General features: G+C 33.9%; 1 protein-coding gene across 1 annotated transcript in view; it reads left to right on the top strand.

Annotated features, from left to right (window-relative positions):
* The window catches only part of LOC149789572 (uncharacterized), a 71,224-nt gene that overhangs the window by 12,661 nt on the left and 31,918 nt on the right, over positions 1 to 26,645 (top strand). Inside the window, exons 7-9 of the mRNA XM_089972769.1 lie at positions 947 to 1,024; positions 1,684 to 1,799; positions 2,522 to 2,580. Of these exons, the coding sequence (XP_089828895.1) occupies positions 947 to 1,024; positions 1,684 to 1,799; positions 2,522 to 2,580 (253 nt within the window). The remainder of the gene's footprint in view (positions 1 to 946; positions 1,025 to 1,683; positions 1,800 to 2,521; positions 2,581 to 26,645) is intronic.

Genomic DNA, 26,645 nt, shown 5'->3' with positions numbered 1-26,645 from the left:
CGTGTTTGGATTGGACCAATAACATTATTTAGACTGGAACAGATATACATAATGTCTTTTGACTGATATCTTTGTCGTGCAAAACCTACGAAAATAATATACAATGGCATACGTACATTTTACTTTTGTGAACAATATTTATGAGGGGTGTTGTTTCTTGTGTTTTTTTTTGCTCTTTTTATGTTGGTACAATTGTATGTGAACATCAAAAATAAGGTGAAGCATGGGGTATTTCACATATTTCAATTTTGTAAAAAAAAGACCGCCACATATAGGTGACATACAAGCAACACCAACTACTGACTAAAGCTGCGGCATAATACACTCATCCAAGTACCTTTTAAACAATATGCAGATCTTGTGGTAGCATATTCACGTGTGATAAAATCCAACTTTTAAATGCTACATACAGAAAATATATATATCTAACATAATATAGATTATTAGTCAGTATGACATTACTTTCTGCACAAGACGTGAATAAACTGGATCTTTGGAGAACATCTGCAGACAGATTATACCTAAGAATATAGTCGTGCAATTCAAATACTAAAACAAAACAACTCATGACCCAGTGGCAAATCATTCTAAAAAGACACGGTGAATACTCAATAATGAGATATGACATTGTTGACGATAAGCCAATATACAAAATGCTCAATCAAACATGTTTCTTGAAAAAAACTAAATAAGCTATTTGCTTCACAGCTCAGTTCACAGAGTAAATGGTACTGACGTTTATCACTAATCTGTTATGAATAATACGTTTTTCTTTGTGTTGCGACGTTAGATTGCATGTGTTTCGTCACCATCCGTTTTTCATAAAAAATGTAGGTGATTTTTAAAATGCAAAAGCTAAACATCAATCTTAATTATACTAGAAAACAATTGATTCAAATACAACCGCCATTTTAATTAACAAATAAAATAATATGCTCTTTATCAGCTACAGCGTCTATTCGAACAACTTCTATTAGTTCGTCCCCATTTCCTACGAGAGTCTCATCGTATGAACCCGATCCAGGTAAGTTTGTAATTGTTTTAGCAACCGGCTACGCAATAGTGATTTCATGTGACGCTTGAAGAAAATTAATAAGTTTACCAATAAATTAAAACCTTCCAGGGATCTATTATTTCTTACATTTACAGATATGAATAGGTGCAAACATGTAGAGATGGCCAAAATCTCTGTTAAAGTGATCAATACAAAAGTCTTTATATGCAAATAATGTAATACAATAATATAATACATATGTAAACTGTATAGCTTTAGGTACATCGATCTATTAATAATATATTGCTTGGGGAATTGCTTTGCTCCTATGATGCCTCTCGATTACTTTTGTTTACCATTCATTGCGTAATATATCTGAGGTGAAGAACACGCAATAACTCAGACACGCACAAATACACACGCACACACACACACAAATATATATATATATATATATATATATATATATATATATGTATGTTTGTGTGTGTGTGTGTGTGTGTGTGTGTGTGTGTGTGTGTGTAACAACTGTAGCGGTGATAAAACATAAAAACCGTCATTAAATTTCATTTAATCAACTAGATATAATTTCCGACGGGATAACATTAACATGCAGGGCATTATAAGTTTAAATTATGTAGTCTTGTTTTTATTCTGCATTTATCGTTTGCCGTTGATTCAATCTGCAGCGGAATATGAAATACAAATGGTTCTTACGGTGAAAGTTGAAATGGAGTTCAGTGGGACCTACCGAAATAGGTTATCATCGGAATTTCAGAGTTTAGCAAGAAATTTTACATCATGGGTGAGTGACAACTTCTATCAGATGGCACTAGAATGTGAACACGCCTGTCGTATGCAATTATTATTTGCACAATCAGCACGCAGTTCTAGAACGTTTGAAAGGATGTTTGTCATAACATGCAGAATTAATCCACTGTGAAACTGGTCCATAAATCGTGAATAAACTCGATAAACATATATCGAAACAGTGAATGGAGAGTCTATTTTTAAATAAGAATGAGTGAAGCTTTCACTTTATTAGAACAATTGAATTAAGGTAATTAAAAATTAGAGCAACATGGATGGTAAGTGAAATTGCAACAAAAAAGCGTTCCAATGGATTTCCATAATGGATGTTGCACTCATATGTTGAGATCAACTATTTTCAAAGTCTGTTATAACTTTTATAATCCAAATGTTGTTGACGTTCATGTGTTAAGCTTATTAGGTTCCTATAATGAAAGTTCTATTCTCTTATCAACAGTGTTAGTCGCCATTATTTAATCTACGAAGTGATTGATATTACTGCGGATTAATTAGGAATTTCGAAATATGGTATTTTTTATAAGGAATTACCGTTTAAAAATAGAATTCATGCCTAAAGCTGTAGACAACAATTTGGGGTATTTTGTGTGCATACCATGACAGCATATTGGGCTATAATAAGCGTTTTTGCGGCATCTGATGTTGAGATACAGTTAACAATATGTTAGAAATATACGTCTTCCTTTTCATTTCTTGTAGCTAACAGACATCTACAAAAACGTAATGGGATTTAAATCAATTGAGATATTACGATTCAGGTAATTAATTAAAAATATCACTTTTTATACACCATATTTATTACAGAGCATTATGTTATGTATATCTTTATGTCAGTCATAAATTAAGAATTTTCATGAACCACTAATTCAACTATGCAACAGACAATAAGACAAAACAATTTTCAAATTATAATATATCTATCCAAGGTCCCAAATATCCCCATATGTGAGTAATTACACTTATTGTTAGACATGATGTACGTTATGTGATTTTATGGGCATTAGGTTCAGTTGCTTAAACCAAAATTACATTTATTGGGGGTTGGGAGGCTTAACTTTGTTGAGCTGGGAGGAGACCACGTTGTATCCAAAAAGGAACAATAGTTCACTGGTTTTCTTGCTTATTGTTTCTGAAGCAACCACAAACCTCCTTAAATTTGCTTGCCCCTCAAAGGAAAGTAAACAGTATATGTCAATATCTGTGACTATCTATCTTTAATGTGATATATATATATATATATATATATATATATATATATATATATATATATATATATATATATATATATATATATATATATATATATATATATATATATCCTATTATTTAAGGTGGGTCGTGGGCAGTTTTGTCGTCCTCGGACTGGTATCGTGGGCAGATGAAAGCTTCGTGGGCAGATGGAAATCTGCCCATGAAGCACGTCGTCCTTTTCTGCACTCTTGCCACAAATATAAATAAAATAAATGCATATTTACGCTGCTGAATGTTAAATATTCGATAAATATTCATCTGAAAAATAAATAATTGCCTTTTTACCTATTTATTTCCATTTTTTCATTAATGAATTGAATTGAATAGCACAACTTGAGTTACCTCCCATTATGTACAAGCATTTCTTACATGGTAAAAATAGATTGACCCGGAAGTAGTATGTTTCAAATTTACTGCCCATGATGACAGGGGGTCGTTACAAAGAAAATCAAGGGATGGGGTTCTAACCTGTAACAATATAATATGTTAATATTGTTACAGGTTAGAACCCACATCTGCTGATTTTCTTTGTAACGAGCCGCTGTGCCCGTGATTATTATTGTGAGAGATCACAACTGCCCGGGAACCAGGATGTGGAGTGAATAATCTGCCAATGTCGCCAAAAAGCACCATACATATATACTATTTATTATGATATCTAAGAAGTTTTCAATAATGCTAATTAGTAATGTACATGTACTGTTTAAGGTACAAAACTGTTTTGCATACTTCATAACTTATTTATCTAATAGTGCAAATAATAGGAGACAGAAGACATTTAGAAAGAATTAATTTGTCAAAACAAGTTAAATATCAAGATTAGTTTAATGGACGTTTGAAAATTTACTATTAAAGTAAAATTGCCTATTTTTGAGAGAAAAATCCTAATAGTAATAAATGTACTTTTATTTAAATTAGCAGTAATGTAGAGGATGCTGATTTATTTATGAAATATACCATAAACGTGTGTTTCATGTTCATTACTCCAAAGTAAAATACCCAAGAACCACCTCAGAAAATCAGTAATGACATATTCATGTAAAACACAAAACACAATTCTAAAAAAGTGTTGGAGATGCAGTTATCAGCTGTGAGTCACATAGCTAACACATGTTGAGTAGCAGACTGGATGCTTGGTATGGTAGGAACTGTATTTACCTTGTCAGAATAGTTGGTAAAGATTGTAAGAGGACTTCCTGGTTGGAAAAAAGTGAATTTGAGAAATGTATTATTTTTTTCATCGTATGTGTCCTTGTTTCACTTCATTAATAATAATGATATGACTTTTGACAAATCTTTTTGTCTGCGTGACTCAATGCTGATATGTGTAAAACAAATGTCGAGGCTGCCACAGATGTGTCCTCTGTAGAAATGGGTGTTTATTAAACTAGGTCAAAATTAGGTAGCGTAAAAATAGGAAGTGGAACAATACACAATATGGAAAACGCTCGCTTTGGAAGACATTGGGCGGACATACAGACACATCAAGATCTACTTAATAAGATTCATACACATATTATATACTGTTGTATAGCTCTCCTTGTATGCTTCAGATTTATACTATTAACATTGAAGTTTGTGGTACCGAGGCAAACGGCAATGGTAGATGCACGTATCAAGGATATAAAGATCGTTAAATTCACAACCGATACAGAGTCAAAAATACCAAAAATTTCACATTGCATTTTCTTACATTTCTACTATCACAGATCGATTTAGACTGATGCGAAACATATCAATTTATATCAAATTTGTCAAAATCGGGGTTTATTTACTATTGTTATGAGTTATTCACCTGTATGGAAAACGATCGTATAGGAAGACATTAGGCGAAATGACAGACAAAGGAAGACATTCTTAATAAGATACATACACATACTATTTACAGTTGTACGGCTTTAATTATATGCTTTAGCTATATAGCAATAGCATCGAAATATGTAGTACGATCGCAAAACGGCAATGGTAGATTCACGTAGCAAGGATATGAAGATCGGTAAAGTCGCACCCGATATTCAGTAAAAAGAACAAAACCTTCTATTTTGCATTTTCACACATGTCTATTGGCACCGATCGATTTAGTATGATTAGAAACATATCAATTAAAATCAAATTTTTCATCTGATATCAAATGTGTCAAAACCTTGTTTTTGCGATTGTTATGACTTATTCGCCCATATGAAAAACTTTCGTATAGATCGGATCTAGGCGCACGGACAGACAAATAAAGACGTGCTTATTAAAATATATACACACATTTTATAATATTGTATAGTTTTAATTCTATACTTCAGATCTCTAATATTAGCATCGAAGTATGTGCTACAATCACAAAACGGGAAGGGTGTATTAAAGTAGCAAGGATATGAAGACCGGTAAAGTCGCACCCGATATTCCGTAAAAAGTCGAACTTTTTTATTTTGTATTTTCACACACGTCTATTGGCACAAATCGATGTAGGTAGACGAGAACCTATATATTAATATGAAATTTGTCAAAAGCTGTGTTTGTTTACTATTGGTATAAATTATTCACCTATATGGAAACCGTTCGGATAGGAAGGCATCGGGTGCACAAACAGACATATGAAACCGTACTTAATAAGATACATACACATATTATTTAATGTTGTACATCTTTAGTTATATCATTCAAATCTATAGTATTAGTATCCAAGTATGTGATACTATCGCTAAACGGGAAGGGTAGATGCACATATCAAGGATATGAAGATCGGTAAAGTCGCAAGCCATAATGAGTCATAAATACCAACTTTTTTATTATTAATTTTCTCGACTTTTTTTGGGACAGATCGATTTAAACTGATGAGAAACCTATACATTGATATTATATATGTCGAAATATATGGTTGTTTAAGATTGGTACAACTAATTTACCTATATGGAAAATGTTTGTGTTGGAAGGCATTTGGCGCACGGAAAGACAAATGAAGACGTACTTAATAATATATGTAAACATGTTATATGCTGTTGTTTAGCTTAAATTTTATGCTTGAAATCAATAGTATTAACATCGAAGTATGTTGTAACCCCCCTCCCCTTAGTACGCTACTGCAAGCAGACTTTGTCAAATGCTAAGAGAAATTAACTTGCTGGAAAATTATAATTTTAAAAATATTTGTGGACTCGTATATTATAACCTTATAATGCGCCTTCATTTTCCATCAGGTAGGTCTCCAGGTCGAGTTGTCATGATAAACAGGAACCAGTATCGTACATTCTTTTCTAAGCGACTTCTCCGATGGTGCAATGTGTCTATAGAGCGTCCGCCTCGGATGCGAGTGGTCGCGTATTCAAACCCCGGCCGAATCATACTAAAGACATAAAAATGGTACTAGCAGCTGCCTCTTTTGGTGCCGATCATTAAGAGGTTAGTGTTCGGATTAGTCGGCCTGGTGTCAGGATAGTGTGACTGGGTGGGACAAGTTTGTCTTGTGTCCGCTAAAATGCAAAAGCCTACTGAACCAAGTCGAACAGGATACGTATTATACAACTTATTTTCGACGTTTCAGCGCCCCCCCCCCCTTAAATGCGTACATTTATTATCAGCATACCTCCATACGCAAGCCTATGCATTTGGGTTACCCCCCTCCCCCCTCTATGCGTACATTCTAAATGGACGGCCCCTAACCATTCATGAGATGGTATTGATTCAAATTTATGAGTGCGATTGTGATGTACGCATTGCCCTACACAAACACGGGATGGTATTATTCAACCGTACATGTCCACAGAACTATATATATTTATAGATATATGTATACAACCATGGTACAACAATTAGGTATCTAATTACATAATGACAGTGTAGTGGTTAGCAAATTTGAGAAATATGCTTTTTTATTCAGACACCATGCCAAAAGGAAAGAACTAACTTACAGTTTACGCTAAACTGAATTAAATTTACTATTTTTGTTTCCAGCATGGTCGGAATATGTTTAAATGTTTCATATTATGAAACAATTTGCATTATGGCTAAGTATATCTTAGAAGGAAATAACATGTTCTTACGAACTCTTATTTTGTTGGTGTATTGGTTTTACCTCTCAACATATGAACCATTCTTTGCCATCTCACGATTATAATCCGTATGTACTTATGTGTTGTCTCATTTGTAGTATTAATTTTTAAATGTATACTTTGCTTGTAAAATGATCCCACTTTATATAAATGTACAAACACCGCAATCGTGATGTGCTTACAGGAATACATTCTTCTGAGTTCTACTGAAGTCAATTATTCAGTATAATTTGTAAAACGATATGGACTGATTGATAAAAGTGACTGTTTTCTTTACTTTGGTTTGTCGCAATATTTTTCTAACACAATACTAATATACACTGGTCACACATGATGCCCCAAAGAAGCAGTTGTAGTTAATTCTTTTTTCCCTGTAGTAATGGGATTTTTACAATATATGGCAGTGGCAGATGTACGTCGATTATCAGACAATGGTCGGCTTTTGCATTATTCACTTATTTCCCTACTAGAGTGCGGACTGATTGACCGTTAAGCAAAATCTCAATTAATCTCTGCGATTTATGTGTTATCATTTTGATGCAACGTACGATATTGTCCCCAGTGTTTATTTAATTCCATCATCGTTTAGCAAAACTTCTTTTCTTATCCACTCTAAATCAACTTTTGTTGACCAAAGACAATACATTTTATAAGCAAGGCAGAACGCAAAATCACATTGTCCATCCACGAGTACAATGAAAATATATAAACAAAAATAGTTAATAAAATTCCAAGGTATGTATAATATTGTAATATATTTTGGAGTATGCGCATTTGTTTACAGCTCTCCATTTTAAGGATTCATTATATACTTGCTTGACTATGGGAAGTCGGTGCTGGGATTATAGTCTTTAGACCGAAATAATTAGCCAGTTACTAGGGGCAAACGTTACGGAGTGAAGTGTAAGTGAGTTTCAAGATGACATGGTTTACTTTTGGTGAATTCAGGTCAGAGCCGCATGAGTGTCCCTGTCACTCAGTAGTCCCTATTCAAATCCAGTTGCGTGAATTGATCGTGTGACTCCAGGTGCAGTATTTATGACTGGAGATTGGTAAATTATACAATGGAATCAACAGGAAAGGATTGTTGCTATGGTGGTAAATATGTTACAAAGTTACAGGCGAAATTAAGCAAAAAATCATGATTTAAATGGCCTAAGGTGGTGTAGTAAAAACGGTTTAAAGTTCCCTGTATTAGGTTGTTGAGTTGTATAGTTTCACGGCGTGAAATACTGGTGGTACGTTACGGAAAGTTAACGAAGAGAAGCTTTGCAGTTGTGACCTTGACATTCAATTGGGAAATTGGGATTTGTGGTCATGTATTAATTAGAGTAACATTATTGATAGAATGGACGCGTTGGACTTTCCAGTTTGCAGAAGTAGTTGTACAGGATTCCTTTGAATCAGGGGAAACTTATGACTCGTAGCGGGATTCGCGCAAGGGCTTGACATCGCTCGGTCAAGAAACCCCTTTGGTTGATACAATATTTCTTGCGTGAGCATAATGCAAATATGTATACTGGCTTGCACTGTTTTCAGCTATGATGTACGATGTTGAGATCTCAGTCGGTCAGAATATTCTTTAACAATGGTATCTTTTATCCTAACACGTCTTTCAATACGGTTCCATTTCAATAGGGTACCATTTACCCCTTGCAATAAAGTATATCAGTTGGAGGTTGAGGATGAACTAATCGATATTGAATTTCTCTAAGTACTGTTTGGTCAATGTTCGGATCTCATTATCTTGTTATTGCAAAAAATATATATTGGTTATAATCAATTACACCTTTAGTTTTATGATTATTTAGACATTCTATTTAAATCCAGCCTGGTATTAGTTAATATTTCGACGATATTATTATATGTGACCAGTACATTTGAACAGGTATGATTATAAACAGTAAATATAGGCATTTAAACTGTAGGATAAAAAATTCTACTGAAAAATGTTTCATCAGCATAAAAAAATAAGGATTGTCAAATCCGAGACTAGACAACATTTTATAGTACCTATATTTGCTCTTTTCAGGCCAAGTTCTCACATAATGGCTTGTTTTAGTAGATATTTGAATTCACTTGCTTGTTTTTGTGTGGGTTCTTTTTTTTGTGTGCTCCCACACAAAATGCGCATGCGCGGAATTTAATTTCCGTTGCCATGACGAATAAAAGTTACCGGCCATGCACCAACATTTTTCTTTTTGCATCAGATTTGCATAACATGATTAAAAGTAGTTATACTTGAACAAAAAGAACCAAAAAAAAAATAAAATAATAAGTGTACAGAAAAAATAATTTAATTTCTCGAAATAAAAGTATACATCACTGTTACTTAGCTACGAGTTTCCACCTATAGAGGACGCCAGCAGGAAATGACGTACATTTATCCCCACAAGACGAAGTACTGGGGTGGGTGGGGGGTGAGGGGCACCAGACAGATCCCCCCCACTTTTCCAAAAAATTATAGTGTTTTATGTGTATTTATTCCCCCCCCCCCCCATGTGTTGTATGTTTTATATTATGCAAACGAATTTAGGTAAAAAACATTTAATTCTAATTTTTAACGGGGTATTTTTTTTTAAACTTAGTTTTATCTATAGGGTTGTTTTTCCGAGTAGGTTTCCATCTTTCCATCACCTGACTTGAAATCCCTTCCCTATACTCTTGGTTGACCTTGGCTAGAGGTCGCCTATATCCCGTGTGTGCTATATGTATATAGGCTATAGTTTGTGTATGCTATATTTTGCTTCCATGTTGGGATAGCCTATATTTTTTTTTCCCCAAATCTCCCCAGTAATCTTAGGACCTTATAATCGGATCAAGAAAAGGTTTATTTTTATTTATTGAACATATTTTGGAATTTTGGCTAAGTAGCGGTGTATTATAATTTAATTAAGAAAAAAAAAACTTAATGTGTTCTGTGTGCAAATATATTGTGTCATTATTCACATATTGAATTTGTAAATTGAAATCCGCTGTACTCGAGTTGGAGTCCATACACCTTTTTATTTGCTTGTATTTCTCCCACCTAGAGTTAGACCGTCTCAAATTATTCATTGGATTTCTGCCAAAATCTCTAAAAATGGTTGTTCTTCCCCCCCACACCACACACACACAGTGGGGATTTACCGTGCAGTGCGAGAGCTGCACATTTAGAGCGAATAGAATTAGAAGAGAGACTTATTAGATCCTTTGTTTTCGTGTTTGTATGTAAAGTTTCCTATATGGGGTGTTTTCCCCGACTCTTTCATAGCCCCATGACGTCATTATCTCATACTTTTCCCATATAGTTTCTCTGTCCCGATAATTAAAATTTGTGATAGGTTGCGTAATATAATTAAAGTCTATTTAATTATTTAATTTTAATTTTAATGGATAATAAAAAGAAACTGAAGCTTTTTAGGAAAATTTATAAGAAATTAAAAGGGTGGCGGCTGCAGCAGATTCCAATCCGGGGTGGGGGTATGGGGGCAAGGGTTCACTTTGTGGTGGTCCCCTTTAAGGGGAGACTATCCACTGCCCCATCTCCCTCCCCTTCTTTTCACCCATTGCAGCCCCGTCCCTCCCATTCACAAATCTTCCTAGAAGGTCTTTTTTCTAATTAATTTGAAAGGATTACAAAAAAATTGGCCTATTCATTTTTTTATGTTTATGACTTGGTCACATGCCATCATGGTCTTAGTTATGTAATCTGTTATTTTTCCTATTAAATTTTTGTTAAAGTTGCCGTCTTGATATAAAATTTGGTTTCTTCTGTATTCTTATTTCTTGGATATCTCCATAATAATTGTATCCTGTCTTGTTTCCTAAACTCGCACTGTGCTATCGCATGATATTTTGTGGAGTTCGCACATTTGCACATGAGATATTTTACATGTATGCGTATCATTCTCCTTCGGAGTGCCACTTTACCAGTCAGCCATATGTCGTGTAGATATTTGAATATCAAGCTTTGTATTTTTGGAGAGCCGATGTTGGTCCAGTACCTCCAAGGTCTGTCCCAATTAACCGAGATATTTCCTCCTCTACTTTATTTTTAATTTTAGAGGTTAAGTTTTCCCTTATCTAATTATATGTTTCCTTAGTTTCAATTCCCCAAAGTTCCTCATTTTCCCTATATTTACATAAAAGTTCCTTTATGTTTCTAAAGGTCCTTGGTTTTTCTAGTCTTTTTACCAGTTTATTATTTTTGTAGATGTCACTTATGTTTTTCATGCTAAAACCAAACCCGTAAATGTATAAAGCTTCCTAAGGGGTTTTGGGTTGGATATTTACTTCTTTTACATTATAAATGAAATACTAGAGAGGAGGCCTAACTCGAATTGGGAGAAACACAAATAAATAAAGAAAGAAAGTGCGGACCCTGACTCGAATACAACCTGCCTCATTTTGAAAATAGACTTTAATGTGAGAAACGCCACACCATAGTCACTCACATAAAACAATAGGTTTTTTTTTTAATTTCAACTGGTAGTATACCGTTCATCTCGCCGGAATTCTGAATTGCAAATTAATTCAAAAGCAACTAAATTTATGCCAGGACAAACAAATAAATTTGAAAAGTCCATAGAAAAATATATATTAAGACAACAGGGACAAATTTGACATAGTATTGCTGTCCCTATACACAGACTATGTAGCATACACACACCATAGCATTGATACACATAGCATACATGGAACATAGGAAATCCTTGGCAAAGATCACTAAAAATCAAGGATATGAAATCTGAAAATGGGAATAAGACCCATGTTTCAGACTACTACCCTTTAGAAAACACTAGGACTAATTATAAACTAAACGTTTGATCAAAATTCCTTTTTTAAAACTTTAAACAAGCACACACATCTTGGGGTATACAAGAGTACATGAAAACACTTTATTTTTTGTGGTGGGGGGTGCATCTGTCTGGTGCGTCCCCCCCCCAAAAAAAAAATAAATAAATAATAATACTTTCGTAACCCATACTATCGAAAGATTATCTTTTGCAGTCACATTGTATGTTCTTTAAAATAATGATTTTTTTTTTATTTGCGAGATATCGTCGTATAGTTAACCTGGATACAATACAATCTTGGTCCGTTTGCACCTTGTAACTTATCATGCGTGAATGGCAGGCGCCTTCAAGCAATCTGGGGATATTTTCGTTTCTTTTGCGATATTTTTTTTTTATCTGACATTAGCGATACACACACAGTAAGGATGCATACGCATGCCGGCATCCGCTACATTTACGGAGTTCGTTGATATATTTTGTTCTCTAAATTTCGCATGATGAAAAAAGAAGGAATACATTATAACAATGCAAGGTTAGTTTCTTTTATTTTATTTTCAATCAAGTGTTTGTTTATTGTACCGTGCCGGGGTGGGGTGGGGGTGGGGGCACAAATTCAACACAAAATTAGTTCCTTTCTTATCTGCATGGAATAATGGAGCAAATATGATTGACGATATTGACTAGTAATAACAAGCTTTCAATTTACACACACGAAGACAACTTAAAAAATAGAAACAAACAATAAAATTAACTGGCAACTTCGCACTTGTTCAAGGTTTTGTAGTTACAATGGGGGGGGGGGGATTTTCTTTGCTATTCTTTGGTTAGGCATGACTATTTCGCAGATATACAAACAAATCTTTTGAGATGAGCATAAAAGACAATTTCTTTTCCTCCATACATTTACGATGCTCTCAAAGGACCCACATATTTAGGTAAAATTATGACCGTTACCAGGCGTTACTGAGTTGAAAAGATGCCGAGTAAACTTACGAATTACGCCACGTACAATGTATAAACAACACTTGGCAACTTTTAATGATAAAAGTTGGTGTTTTTATTTATTTACTTATTTATTTAGTTATCAGAACTCTTTCAGAATAACAATGTAATTGCCGATTATACAGCTCGCCTCTAAGAAGATTTTCGTAGTTTCCAACTGCCATGCATAAAATAAGTTTATGCCAAAGTGGTCGTGACCTGCAAAATGTTGGCCATTGTCACAGGGCATAACATTCATAAAACAATAAAGAGCATTCCTTTTTGTTCTATCAAAGCAGCGGAACCATAATGAGTTGATAAAACACAAGGATATTTGTTGTTGTTTTGCAAACCATTGCTAATAAAATCAGCTTCAGAAACTATTATTATTGTCCGCCCTAGAGGAAAGATTTTACAAGGTGGAAATCACTGACTGTCAGTATCCCTGGAATGACAACCAGTATGACAACTCTAACTAGTTTGTGCATCAGTAAATAATCTTGAGTAGCCACTGCACCTGAAATGCATGCAGTCCATTCATCGAATACCTCCTATTCATTTATTGTATAATACACATTTTACTTACTAAGAATACCCTATCACAGTATAAATGTTTAGTCATAAATCGGGAAAGTTTACAACTGGATATGCATATTTATTTCTATTTTAACCGTACTGTCATAAAAGTACTTCTGTGGAGGCTAGTGTGTATATGTCATGATGAAAGGTTACGTCATCAATAATTTTCTTTCTTTGCTCTTTACAAAAAATCAAAATAATAAGACTTTCGTTCATCTTTTGTTAGATTTCATATTTTCTTGAGAATTTTTTTAAAATGTATCTGGAAAGTAAACATAAAAAAATACTATAATTTAAAAAATGAAATTTGGGTCTCCATCTAAAGAATTTATATATTCTTAGTTACTACTCGGTAATTTTTAATTATTCATAAATGATTGTAAGAGAAATTAGTTTTACAATGTAAAAGTGCGAGTTTGCTCCGTTTACAGAAGGGTTTACTTGCTTTTCTCTTTGTATAATTCTCCCAGCTTTAAACTGCAGATACAGAACATTACATAAGACAGCGAATTTCAGTCTTAACCTAAAGCTCGATGCTGGAGAAGAGGTCACTAAATTACCGTTTCCATAGTTACACACTGATCAGATAGAGCAGTCTCCCGCAGGTATCATTCCCTATAGATGAATTAGAGGCCAAGTAAACTGCCTTCATTTCATGAGCTATACTAGTGTAGTATAGATGAAATAAGTTTTAAATTGCAAAAGTTGTCTCTTTTGTAACAAAGTTGTCTCTTTTGTAACCAAAGTGCAAATCAATAAAGGAATATAATGACATGTAAAATTACATGAACAACAATGAAGGATCTTTTACGAGAGTCGCAAAAGATTGAAACTATTTAATGAATTTCATAAATTTCATTTTAAATAATCTTAAATGTAAGATTATGTTATGTGTATCACATGACAGAATTGATATTCAATAAAAAAGCATAAAAATAGGTTACATAATTGACTTTAAATTACATTCGTCATTACACCTTCAATTCATATGTCGTCATGCCGGCATTTGCTGAGTTATTGGGTGTTATTAAACGTATCATATAGTTACGTATGATACTGGAAAATATCATATGGGTATATTAATCTTAAGAGGAGCCACATTGGCTCAGTGGTTAGCGTCTCAGACCTGCGACCGAAAGGATGCAGGTTCAACCCCTGCCATCGGATCAAATCCTCGACCTTATTGGAAAATAATGAGATAACAAGTACATTCTACAAAGACATGGAACCTATTACTTCCACTGAAACGTACGAAATGATCATCTAAATTTGCAAAAAGTGATCAGGAGAAGTGCGATCTGTTGAACTCGCAAGTTTGATATGTTACACGTTTAAAAAATTATGATAAACAGTTACCGCATTTTGAAGTTAGAAATCAAACTTTTATTTCTGCCATCATTATATATAAACAAGAAATTACTGATGTAATAACTAGTCTTGACCTAAACAAAACCGCTGGAACCAATCCAATAAGTAATAAACCTGTACAAGTATAGTTGAAGAAATGTATGTTCCATTGCAAATACTTTTAAATAAATCACTCCCAGCCAGCGTGTTCCTAACATAGTGCAAGCTAGCGTATGACATACCGATGTATAAGAAAGGAGATAAAACACTACCGTCTAAATACAGACTAATTGTTGACTTCGGCTAAATTATATACACTATTCATAAGTCCAACCTTAGAATATACTTCTGGAGTCTGGGATAATTGCTCTATTGAAGATTCAGAAAGATCAGAATAAAGGGGGGAAAATCAGATGGAAGATGCACGGATCGTTCCAGATCTATACCCATTAATTCTTCTAGATAGTCTCTTTATGCGGAAACTGTTTGGTTTGCACAACGAAGGAAAAGGAAGAGATTATGCATTATGTATTCGATTATAAATACTCAAGTACCTAACTATTTAAGCGAACTTCTTCCACAAAGGAGATATGAGGCATCTAATTATCGTATACGTTACTCTCAAAGTATCATACCAATCTCTACCAAACTTTATATTTTCACACGACCTTTTACCATATACATGCATACACATATTGTATATTGTTGTATAGCTTTCCTTACATGTTTGAGATCTATAATATTAAAATTGAAATATGTGGTACCGTGGCAAACTGCAATGGCAGAGGCACGTATCAAGGATATGAAGATCGTTAAAGTCGCAACCGAAATCGAGTCAAACATACAAACTATTTTATTTTACATTTTCACACATTTCTGTTGGCACAGATCGATTTAGACTGATGAGAAACCTATCAATTGATATCAAATTTCTCTAAATCGGGGTTTATTTACTATTGTAATGACTTATTCACCTGTTTGTTAAACGATCGTATAGAAGACATTAGGAGAAAAGTCAGAAAAATGAAGACGTACTTAATAAGATTCACGCACATATTATTTACTGTTGTACAGATTTAATTATATTCTTCAAATTTATAGTATTAGCATCGAAATATGTGGTACAATCGCAAAACGGCAATGGTAGTTTCACGTAGCAGAGGATATGAAGATCGGTAATTTTGCACGCGATATTCAGTAAAAAGAACAGTCTTTTTTATTTTGCTTTTTCACACATGTCTGTTGGCAGAGATCGACTTAGTCTCATGAGAAACGTATCAATTGATATCAAACTTGTCAACATCGCTGGTTGTTTGCGATTGGTATGACTTATTCACCTATATGGAAAATATTTGGTTAGGAAGGCACTAAACGCACTCAACGCAAGGACGTACAAATGAAGACGTACTTCATAAGATGCATACACACATATTATTTACCGTTGTGCAGCTTTTATTATATGTTTCAGATTTATAGAATTAGCATCGTAAAAATGTGATACGATCGCAAAACGGGAATGGCAGATGGACGTAGCAAGGAATCGATGATCGGTAACGTTGCAAGCGGTACTGAGTGAAAAATATCAACTTTTCTATTTTGCATTTTCACCCATTTATATTGGCACAGATCTATTTAGACTGATGAAAAACTTGTCAACTGATATCAAACGTGTCAAAATCGTTCTTTGTTTGCGATTGGTATGACTTATTCGCCCATATGGAAAACGTTCGTATAGGTCAGATGTAGGCACACGGAAAGACAGATAAAGACGTGCTTAATAAGATACATACACATATTTTATAATTATGTACAGCTTTAATTCTATGCTTCAGATCTATAGCATTAGCATGGAAGTATGTGCGACCATCCCAGAACGGGAACGCTGTATGAACGTAGCAAGGATATGAAGATCAGTAAAGTCGAACCCAATATTCAGTAAAAGTACACTTTTTTGTATTTTGCATGTTAACACATGTCTATTGGCACAGACAGAGTTAGACTGATGAGAAACCTATATAATAATATGAAATTTGTCAAAATTGGTGTTTGTTTACTATTGGTATGACTTATTCGTTTATATCGAAACCGTTCGTATAGGAAGGCATTGGGCGCACGAACATATATATGAAGACGTACTTAATAAGATACATACACATATTATTTACTGTTGTACAGCTTTAATTATATGCTTCAAATCTATAGTATTAGCATCCAATTATGTGCTACCATCCTAAACGGCAAGGGTGGAAGCATCAAGGATACGAAGATCGGTAAAGTCGCAAGCGACAATGAGTCACAAATAGCAACTTTTTTATTATTCATTTTCGCCATATTTTTTTTATTGTGTGTGTGTGTGTGTGTGTGTGTGGCATAGATAGATTTAAACTGATGAGAAACCTATAAATTGATATCAAATATGTCGAAATCGGTGGTCGTTTACGATTGGTACAACTTATTTACCTATGTGGAACATGTTCGTGTAGGAAGGCATTTGGCGCACGGTAAGACAAATGAAGACGTACTTAATAAAATATATTAACATGTTATGCTGTTGTTTAGCTTTAATTTTATGCTTGAAATCAGTAGTGTCAGCATCGAAGTATGTTGTAAACTCCCCCTCCCCTTAGTACGCTACTGCAAGCACACTTTGTCAAATTCTAACAGGCACTAACTTTCTTGAAAATTATAATTATCAAAAAAATTCTGGATTCGTATATTATAACCTTATAATGCGCCTTCATTTTCCCTCAGGTAGGTCTCCAGGTCGAGTTGTCAAGAACAACAGGAACCAATATCGTACATTCTTTGTTAAGCGATGGCTCCGGTGGTGCAGTGTCTCTACAGAGCGTCCGCCTTGGATGCGAGAGGTCGCGGATTTAAACCCCGGCCGAATCATACTAAAGACTTGTAAAAATGGTACTAGCAGCTGCCTCTTTTGGCGCCCATCATTAAGAGGTTAGTGTTCGGATTGGTCGGACAGGTGTCAGGATAATGGGATTGGGTGGGACAAAATGCTGTATGTTTGTGGCATGATGCCACATTGCTACACATCATTATAAACTGTCACAATGCAGACATGGTAGCGATATGATTGCATTTTTTTAAAGCTACGTAAAAAATTACACACACACACACACTTTGCTAGGGTATTTGCTATTTAAAGAGATGGAATCTTGTTCATATTTCAACCGCTTTTTATTAATGATCATAGCTGTGACCAACATATACGATAATAATAATCCCGATGATGATGATGATGGTTGCTGTTCATGATTTGTTTTATTACTACTGCTCCATGGTTTTATTATATATCGAACTTGAAAACAGAAGCACTACCAGCAATAAAGCAACTTTGAAAACAAATCGCACTTAGTCGATATAAATATATATTGACATCAAAATGAACGTCAAATGCTCTTGTGCAAATGTATCGAAATGAACTATCACAAGCTGGGTTTTTATTTTATTTTTATAATTTTTTTTTTTTTTTTTTTTTTTTTTTACATTTCTAAACCGAAATAAGTAGTACTTCAAGGCTCTGTCTATGGTATAAATATGTTCATGTACACTTTTCCATTGTAACTTTAAGTGTATAGACTGCAAATACGATGAAGCACAAATCGAGTACGTCGAGTGGTAACATTCGGTCCAGAAGGATAGCGACCTATATATATATATTCCTGCCCACTACCATGTAGGATGTATCAAACTGTATATTACTCAAGCGCTCTTTGTCGAGCGTGCTGGTGTGTGTGTAAATATAATAACTTTAACTGAAATATATACAATTAAATTATATTTAAAAGTGATGCGGCACCTGGGAGTAAAGCAAAAATGGAAGAAACAAACTTCCGGATCGCTACTATCAACAGCAAGGGGATATGCAAAGCGAAAGCAGACAAAATAGCCAAAGAAACAAACTTTGAGATAATAATGATACAAGAAACACACTATGGAATTAGCCAGAATTCAAAATTTTAGTAGAAGACAAACTTAACGCAATAAAGATATGCAACAATTTTACAAACAATGATATTAGAGTGGGTTGCAACAATACTATTTTTTAATAAAACAGGCAGTAAGCTAGTAAAGGTTTGAGGTGGGGGAATTTTTTTAAGGGACGGTTGCTACATGTTAAAATGTTGAATTGCCATATTATAAATGTGTACATGCCAGCTAATAGAAATAAGAAACTAATTTTAAAGAAAACTTATATACCTACCTACAACAATATTCGATGGAAAATCTAATCATAGGGGAAGATTTCAACTGGGTAGGGGACGAAATTGACAGAACGACTGACCTAACAAGTGACAAAATATACCGAACTGAAATGGTAAATTTATTAAATAAACACAATTTACATGACATTCATAGAAAACTGAACATTTTAAGAAGAGAATTTACCTTTAACTATAAATAAAACCAGTCTAGCAGGTTTTATAAATTTTACGGGAATTTTTATGATCCATTAATATATATTAATACTGTAATAACCAACCAAAAACTATCAGACCATTTCATGTTCACTATTGACCTAAAAATGAAAAAAAAAATAATAGAAAAATATGGGCCAAATAATAAAATAAAAAAAGAAATTGAAACCTTCAAAAATGAAGAAAATATTAATATAATAATTGATTGGGATGTTTTGAAAAACATAATACAAAGAATATATATTCAGTACTCAAATAGAGGGCGGAAAAACAGAAAAAAGACAACCACGAACTCAAATTTGAACTAAGCAAAACAACAAACGACGATGGAGAAAAAAAAACGATTGACAGACAAAATTATAATCGTTGAAGAAGACGAAAATCAGGGGAGAATAATAAGGGCGGGAAAATTTATAGAGATCTACAACAAGGCAAAAAACGTATATAAACGAGAAGAATTTAGAAAAGGGGGTGATACAATTTTAAACAAAATCAAAATAAACAATGTAACCCATACTGTAAAAGAAGATATCCTAAATAATATTTCCCAATATTATAAAGAACTATACACCACACAGAACATATACTTCAGCACAATCGACAGCTACTTAAAAAATGTCGACTGTGAGATGACATCAACAGAACATAGAGACCAATGTGATGACGTCATCTCAGATGAAGAAATCACAAAAAGTATATCTACACTCACAACAATCGCCAGGGAACGATGGACTCACCGTGGAATTCTATCAAAAGTTCCACGGTGAACTGACCCCGATCTTAAACGCTTTGTATAACAATATATTTTTAAGTAAAAATAAAATGACTAAATCTATGAGGGAGGGAGTTATCACACTTATATACAAAGGGAAAGGGGATAGAGACGAGATTAAAAACTGGAGGCCCATATCACTTTTAAACACGGACTATAAGATTTTAAGTAGTATTTTAACAAATAGAGTAACGGGTAGGATAAACAAAATAATTATTGTAAATCAAACTTGTGGGGGAGGGATATACAAAACAAAATTTTAAACATTAAAACTATAATTAACTACATAAATGAAACATGTATGATGAGTGTTATGGTACTCTTCGACCAGGAGAAAGCTTTCGACCGATTTGAACAAAACTATATAAAGAATGTTTTTAAAAAATTTGGTTTCAGACCCAGTTTCTGAAATGGACCAAAATCCTACAAACTGGGATAATTTCATGTGTACAATTAAACGGGAAATGCACGAAATAATTTGAAATAAAACGATCAGTGAGACAAGGATGTCCACTATCAATGCTACAATACGTAATGGCAAAAGAAATCCTAAGTCACACGATAAGAAACAACCCAGAAATACAAGCAGGGGCGTAATAACCATTAGGCAGACTAAGCACTTGCTTAGGGCACCAGGGCCAAAGGGGGCACCACAAAGCTGAGAAAAGGGTGAAAAAAAAAAAGCGAATGAAGATTTGTAAAAAAAAATTGATAAAACTAGTGCCAATTGATCATAATGTTCTGTTTCTTGATCATGGTACACCCTAGGGTTATCTTCCCAGGTGTACGTTGAAAGGAGGGGGTCACCAAGATTTGTCAGTGCTTAGGGCACCAGTGAGCCTTAATCCGCCCCTGAATGCAAGGCATACAAATACCAAAACTAAAAAAGAATAAAAATGCTCTAACATGCATATGATTGCACCAACTTTATAAGAGAGGGGAAATGCTATATGCATCTAGTAGAAGAATTTGAAAAATTTGGTAAAGCGTCGGGTTCCAAAATAAACCACAACAAGCACGAAATCTTTAAAATAGTTAACTGGAGGGGCAACCACCCTGGATTGCCCCCCCCCCCCCAACACACACACACACACCTACTGAGAGACACGGTAAAGGCTCTAAGGGTTTACTTTGGTAAAAAAGAAAAGAAGCTGTAGAAAACTATGAACATATTATCAACAAAATAAGAGAAAATATGAAAATCTGGCCATGGCGCCATTACGTATCATGGAGCGGGCCCAAGTGGCCAAGACTTATTTATACTCAAATATTAACGACATAATTAAATCCATATATATGGATAATACTATTTTAAACAAAACAGACAAGGAAATAATAGATTAGATATGGAATCATAAAATGCATTATGTAAAAAAGAGACATTATATAGGGCCAAAAGTAAAGGGGGCTTGGGGTTGCCGAGCCCCCTACTACTATAATTAACTAACATAATCAATAGATTAAAAAATTGCAATCAGACCCGGCTACAGCGTGGGAAGCACTGTACATCTACTGGTTCGGCTTCACCTTGAGAAACCGACCAGAGATATACAAAAATAACAAATTAATATAAAAAATTGAAGTGCCACGCAAATTTAAACATATAAGAGAACTAATTTTAAAATATAGAGACAAAACAGATTTATGGAAAATAGAAATAAGTAAAAGTGACGCTTGGATTAGGGAGGAGGTAACCAAAAATATAAAATGTAGATTAGAGCAGGACAACTGGGGGGTAAATTGGACAAACACTTGGAAAAATTGGTGAAAATAAGATCTGTCAAACACAAAGTATAATTTTTTAAATACCTGCACAACACCTGGCTAACAGACGAAGAAGCAATCAAAAGTCGTATGCTCAGGATAATGCCGAAATGCCCTTTATGTAAAACAGCGAACTTCACCAAACTACATACGATTGCCCAATGTGAAAAAACTAAACATAATAGGATAAAGTTAATAATGGAAATTTGCAAAAAAATATAAGTATAACAAAAATAACATTTTATTCATAGATGTAGACTACGAAAACAAAATCGTTCTAAAAATGTATAGACTATATAGTAACTACGATGATATCCTGTGAACAGGTGATAAAGATTTTTAAATAGGATACGCCGTAAAAATAAGAATATTAACCACAATACGAACTCAGTACGTCTTACGACGAACAGATACTTACCGTCAGGTTGATATAACGCAATTGGTGTTGGAACTGGGGGAGAGAGGAATAGGTATGACAGACCGAAGGGTCGCGTAGCGCAATTGCGAGCTGATGCCATACCCATACCCCCTCCTCGCACCCCACAACAGCCATATTTTAAAGAAAATTTCAAATTATATTTCAAATATTTCAAAGAAACCCATATAACTTTTTTTAAAAGAGAAAAGGGAAGAAAGGAAGAAAGAAAACAATAAAAGAATTTTGTAATTTATTTTTTTTTTCTTTCTATGAAAAAAAAATTCTAAAGACATATGTAGTAAGGGATACAGGGAAAATATAAGGGGAATGTAAATAGCGATGACATCATGGGGCTAAGTCACATGGCGCTAAGCGAAGTGGACAGGCCCATCAAAAGTCTTTGAAAACACGCCATGTAGAACATAAACAGACAAAACAGAGACACAAATACATACTGTATAACACTTAATTTAAAACCCTACTAACTTCTTCTCTATCTTAAAGTCCATACAGCTCCCGCACTGCATGGTTGACCACTGCACAATAATGTGGTCTCATACATACGTTTGGATCTTTCAATAAAGCATAATCAGATAAACTAAATAAAGGAAGCCTAACGCGACCCAGGAGAAACACATAAAGAATAAAGAAGCGTGAACCTTGGATCGAGCGTAACCTACCTATCAACATCTTTAAAACCTATTATGAGGAACGACACATATTATCACTCGAATAATAAAATGAGAAATTATTTTTTTTTAAACAAAATCTAAATAGTACACCATTCCATCGTCAAAATTAGAAAACCATAAAACAAATTAAAAGATACAATATAACATCATAAAGGAAGAAATACAACTGGGAAAGATAGTTGATCTATACTTGCTGTCTCAAACATAAAGAAAATATAGCATACATACAATATAGCACCATTACATATAGCAAACACTGAGACCTAGGCGACATATAGCAAAGGTCACAAAATATTTCAAGGGAAGGAACTTCGAGCAAGGTGAGGGAAACCAGACTCGGACGAACAACCCTTTAGATAACACTATGGAAACATAAATACCCCATCAAAATGTCTACAAACTAAATTTTTTTATATAAAATTTTGTTTTAAATAAAACATACAACACATCTGAGGGGGAAAGACACAAACATAAAAGTTTGAAGTTTGATGAGTGTTAACCATTAATAATAATAAAGTGATCTTTCACCTGACTGAGCATGTTACCACCGCATGCAGTATTTATGCATATAGTGCGGTTTTTACTAAATTTAGAATACATGCTTATATAAATGAGATCTAGATTGAAGAAGTGAAGATGCATACAAATACACGAGGTTATAACCACTACTGCTGATTCAAGTTTGATCATACTTGGCCATAGGGCTTGTATAGTCAAGCTTCACAATGATGCTTATTATGAGTGTGATAAAGGTATGTTAATGAAGTGACCTTGCATCTGATTGGCAGAGTTTCTTACGACTTGCACAACAGTGTTTATGATCAAATTTAGATCTGACTTGTTTAATTATTTGCTTGTATGTCTGAGGCTGTAAGCAAATTCTATGCATATAATGTGGTGGTTCTACATCTCACTCGCCATTCTTGCTACTGCTCTTAAAACTATTTCTCATTAATTTTATCAGACTTGGTAAATAGATTTATCTCATCAAGATATAGCAAAGGAGCAATTTTGTAAAAAAAATATTCATTCATATTAAACTCAAATTCTGCATCTGATTGGTTGACCTTGCAAATACTATAAGGGCTCTATTTCTGACAAAAAGATTATTTTGATCTAATGTAGCAGAAATGCTTATATGATCAAAACATCTAACATATTTGATAACAAATAAGAAATAGTTTTTCATGTAAATTTGATAAACATTGATAAATCGGTTCATATCATTAAAAGCTTGGAAGAGTTTGATTACATGCGAGACCTTCACATATTAATCATGCTTTATTTAGAGAATTATTTTTGTCACGATTTAGTAAAATAGGTAAAATCAATATGGACTGGTTTTGTTATGTACAGCAACACTAGTTGTTTACTGAGTACTGAGGGAATTGGAGTAAGGCAAGGGTACATTGCAGTAGGTAACCTGGTTGACTTGATAACAGGATTGTAACACAAACATTTTTATCAGGAGTCTATCATACATACCATTGATTCACTGCAGATCCTGCCCCCATTAGTTACCTTTTAATACATAAAGCATTTGGGTTTTTTATGTCACAAATCCCATAGGGATTAAAATTAACATCATAGGTCTCACTGGATAATTTTGTATTTTGACATACACCTAATTTTTAAGGTAGAAGGCATGAACCTAATTATCACAAGCCTAGCATTTCTAAATTCACACATAAGCTAAATCTATAATGTGGTTTAGATTTACTTTGAGTTAGGCATGGAAATAGGTTGGCTTGTTAGTGACTGCCTGTCACAGTTAGATGAGCATTGGAGATCAAATGCGTAACTTGATCTGCAAATGAGCTGCTGACCATTATGTGTGTCTGCTACAGAGGCAAATATAAAAAAATCTAGATGGTTGAGGGTTGATGAAAAGTATGCTAATTTGTTATAGTACTAGTGAACTTTATTCATGCATAAGCCACATACTGATTCTTTTAGCTGCCTTGTCACAGAAAAATATTGAAAATAGCTATTTCTTGTCAAAAATGAATGTAAAATTTAGGAGATGGTGGCAGTGATGGTTCAGTATAGAAATCAATAGCTGCATCAGGAATTAACCTGATTACTGCAGTCAAAATCTCACATGTATGCTTTCTACAAAAATCATTAGTTTGTTTTTGTTAGTATCTTCAGTGTAAAATTATTCTCATTTTTCTGTAATTGGTCATTGTCGGATGAAAATTCACCAGATAAACTGTCCAGTGAGACCATAAAATACACAATTAGAAAATAAAATAAATTTATTCTAGAAAGAAATATTGCATGCAACTCTGTGACACAAATGAAATTAATGAGAAAACACTTAAACAAATGGCTAACATTACTCATCTGGCTTATATAACTTAACAGTTGGCCATTTCACTGTGGAGTAGTCAGGTATATCTAGTATTGTAAGAACAGAGCCTAAACAGTAATCTCAAAACTTTTATCAGATCAATTGCATACTTAGGTTTGGAAAGTTTTACATGGGAATTATGTTAATTTTTAAAGATCAAAATGTACCTGCATGTTTTGACCCTACCAGAACCAAACTAAAAGCTCAGATGTGTGCAGTGCTTTTGCTCATCACAACATAATTGGGATTATAACTGCTAACCCTACCCTCTAGCACACATTTAAGATCTTTAGAGCTTTTAAATACAGCCTTCTAGTTATATAAGTTTCATTACATTGGTTAATAATTAGTCACATGTGATGACACTTGTAACTAATCAAACCTCAGCCACTGAGAGCAGACTAAGCATTGATATTTATATGGTACAGTGGCAATATACAGTCTGTCTGCTGCACAGTTAGTTACCTGCCCATTAAACTGACAACACTTGAAACAAACTGGACAATTCTGAAAGCCTTGAATTTGACTTTATTTATCTGTATGGTAGAACAGAACATGAGTTGAAAAGCTTTTAATGAAAGACCTTGATATCAAACCTAATAATAACTGCAGGAGTTATATTATGGATAATTAACCATTCTCTCAGTTTCAAACTGGGCATTCCATCCCATGGGGTTCTAAATGTAAACCAGTGTAAATGATATCCTAATGAACTGTAAAGACCATAGCAGCACAACAGCAGGGGACCAGATATGTCCAGATCCAGGAACCATAGACCAGTTTCAAACTGATAATGAGCCACATAAAAATGACACATCTGCTAGAACTTATGTGATGAAGATAACTTAAACTGCATTATTATTAATCCTCCTCCTCCACATCATCATAATTGAGATGCATCATATATGTTTTATTGTAAAATAGTTTATGCAACATAATTCAGTGAAGACCTTTACTGCCAATTTACCAGTGAACCATTTGTTTCAGTGAACATATCTTATGTTGTAACAAGGAGCATCATTTAAACATTATGATACACTTATCATACCTGTATATGAAATCTTAATACTAACACTTATACTTGCAATACTACTACTAATAAAAACACCTGCACTGATAATTTGATTATGTTCAATTGGACTTGTATCTAAATGATCACCAGCTGTATGAAAAGACATATTTTAATATATAGATATTGGATGGAATACTAGTTACCACAATTGAATAGTCATATGATAAATGATATATTATTATTTTAAACAATTTATATTTGCAGTGAAACATACTTTTACATTATCTTCCCTTAAATTTCATTTATAGAGCAGTATACTCTGCATTCATTAAATTACTGAAATGGTTAATAATACAACAACAAATACTGCAACTTCCAGAACCACAAAAATCAAAAGATA

This window comes from Sinohyriopsis cumingii, chromosome 10, assembly GCF_028554795.1.
Source record: "Sinohyriopsis cumingii isolate HCF-2022 chromosome 10, ASM2855479v2, whole genome shotgun sequence".
Taxonomy (NCBI): domain Eukaryota; kingdom Metazoa; phylum Mollusca; class Bivalvia; order Unionida; family Unionidae; genus Sinohyriopsis; species Sinohyriopsis cumingii.
This window is presented reverse-complemented; position numbering and strand designations above follow the sequence as displayed.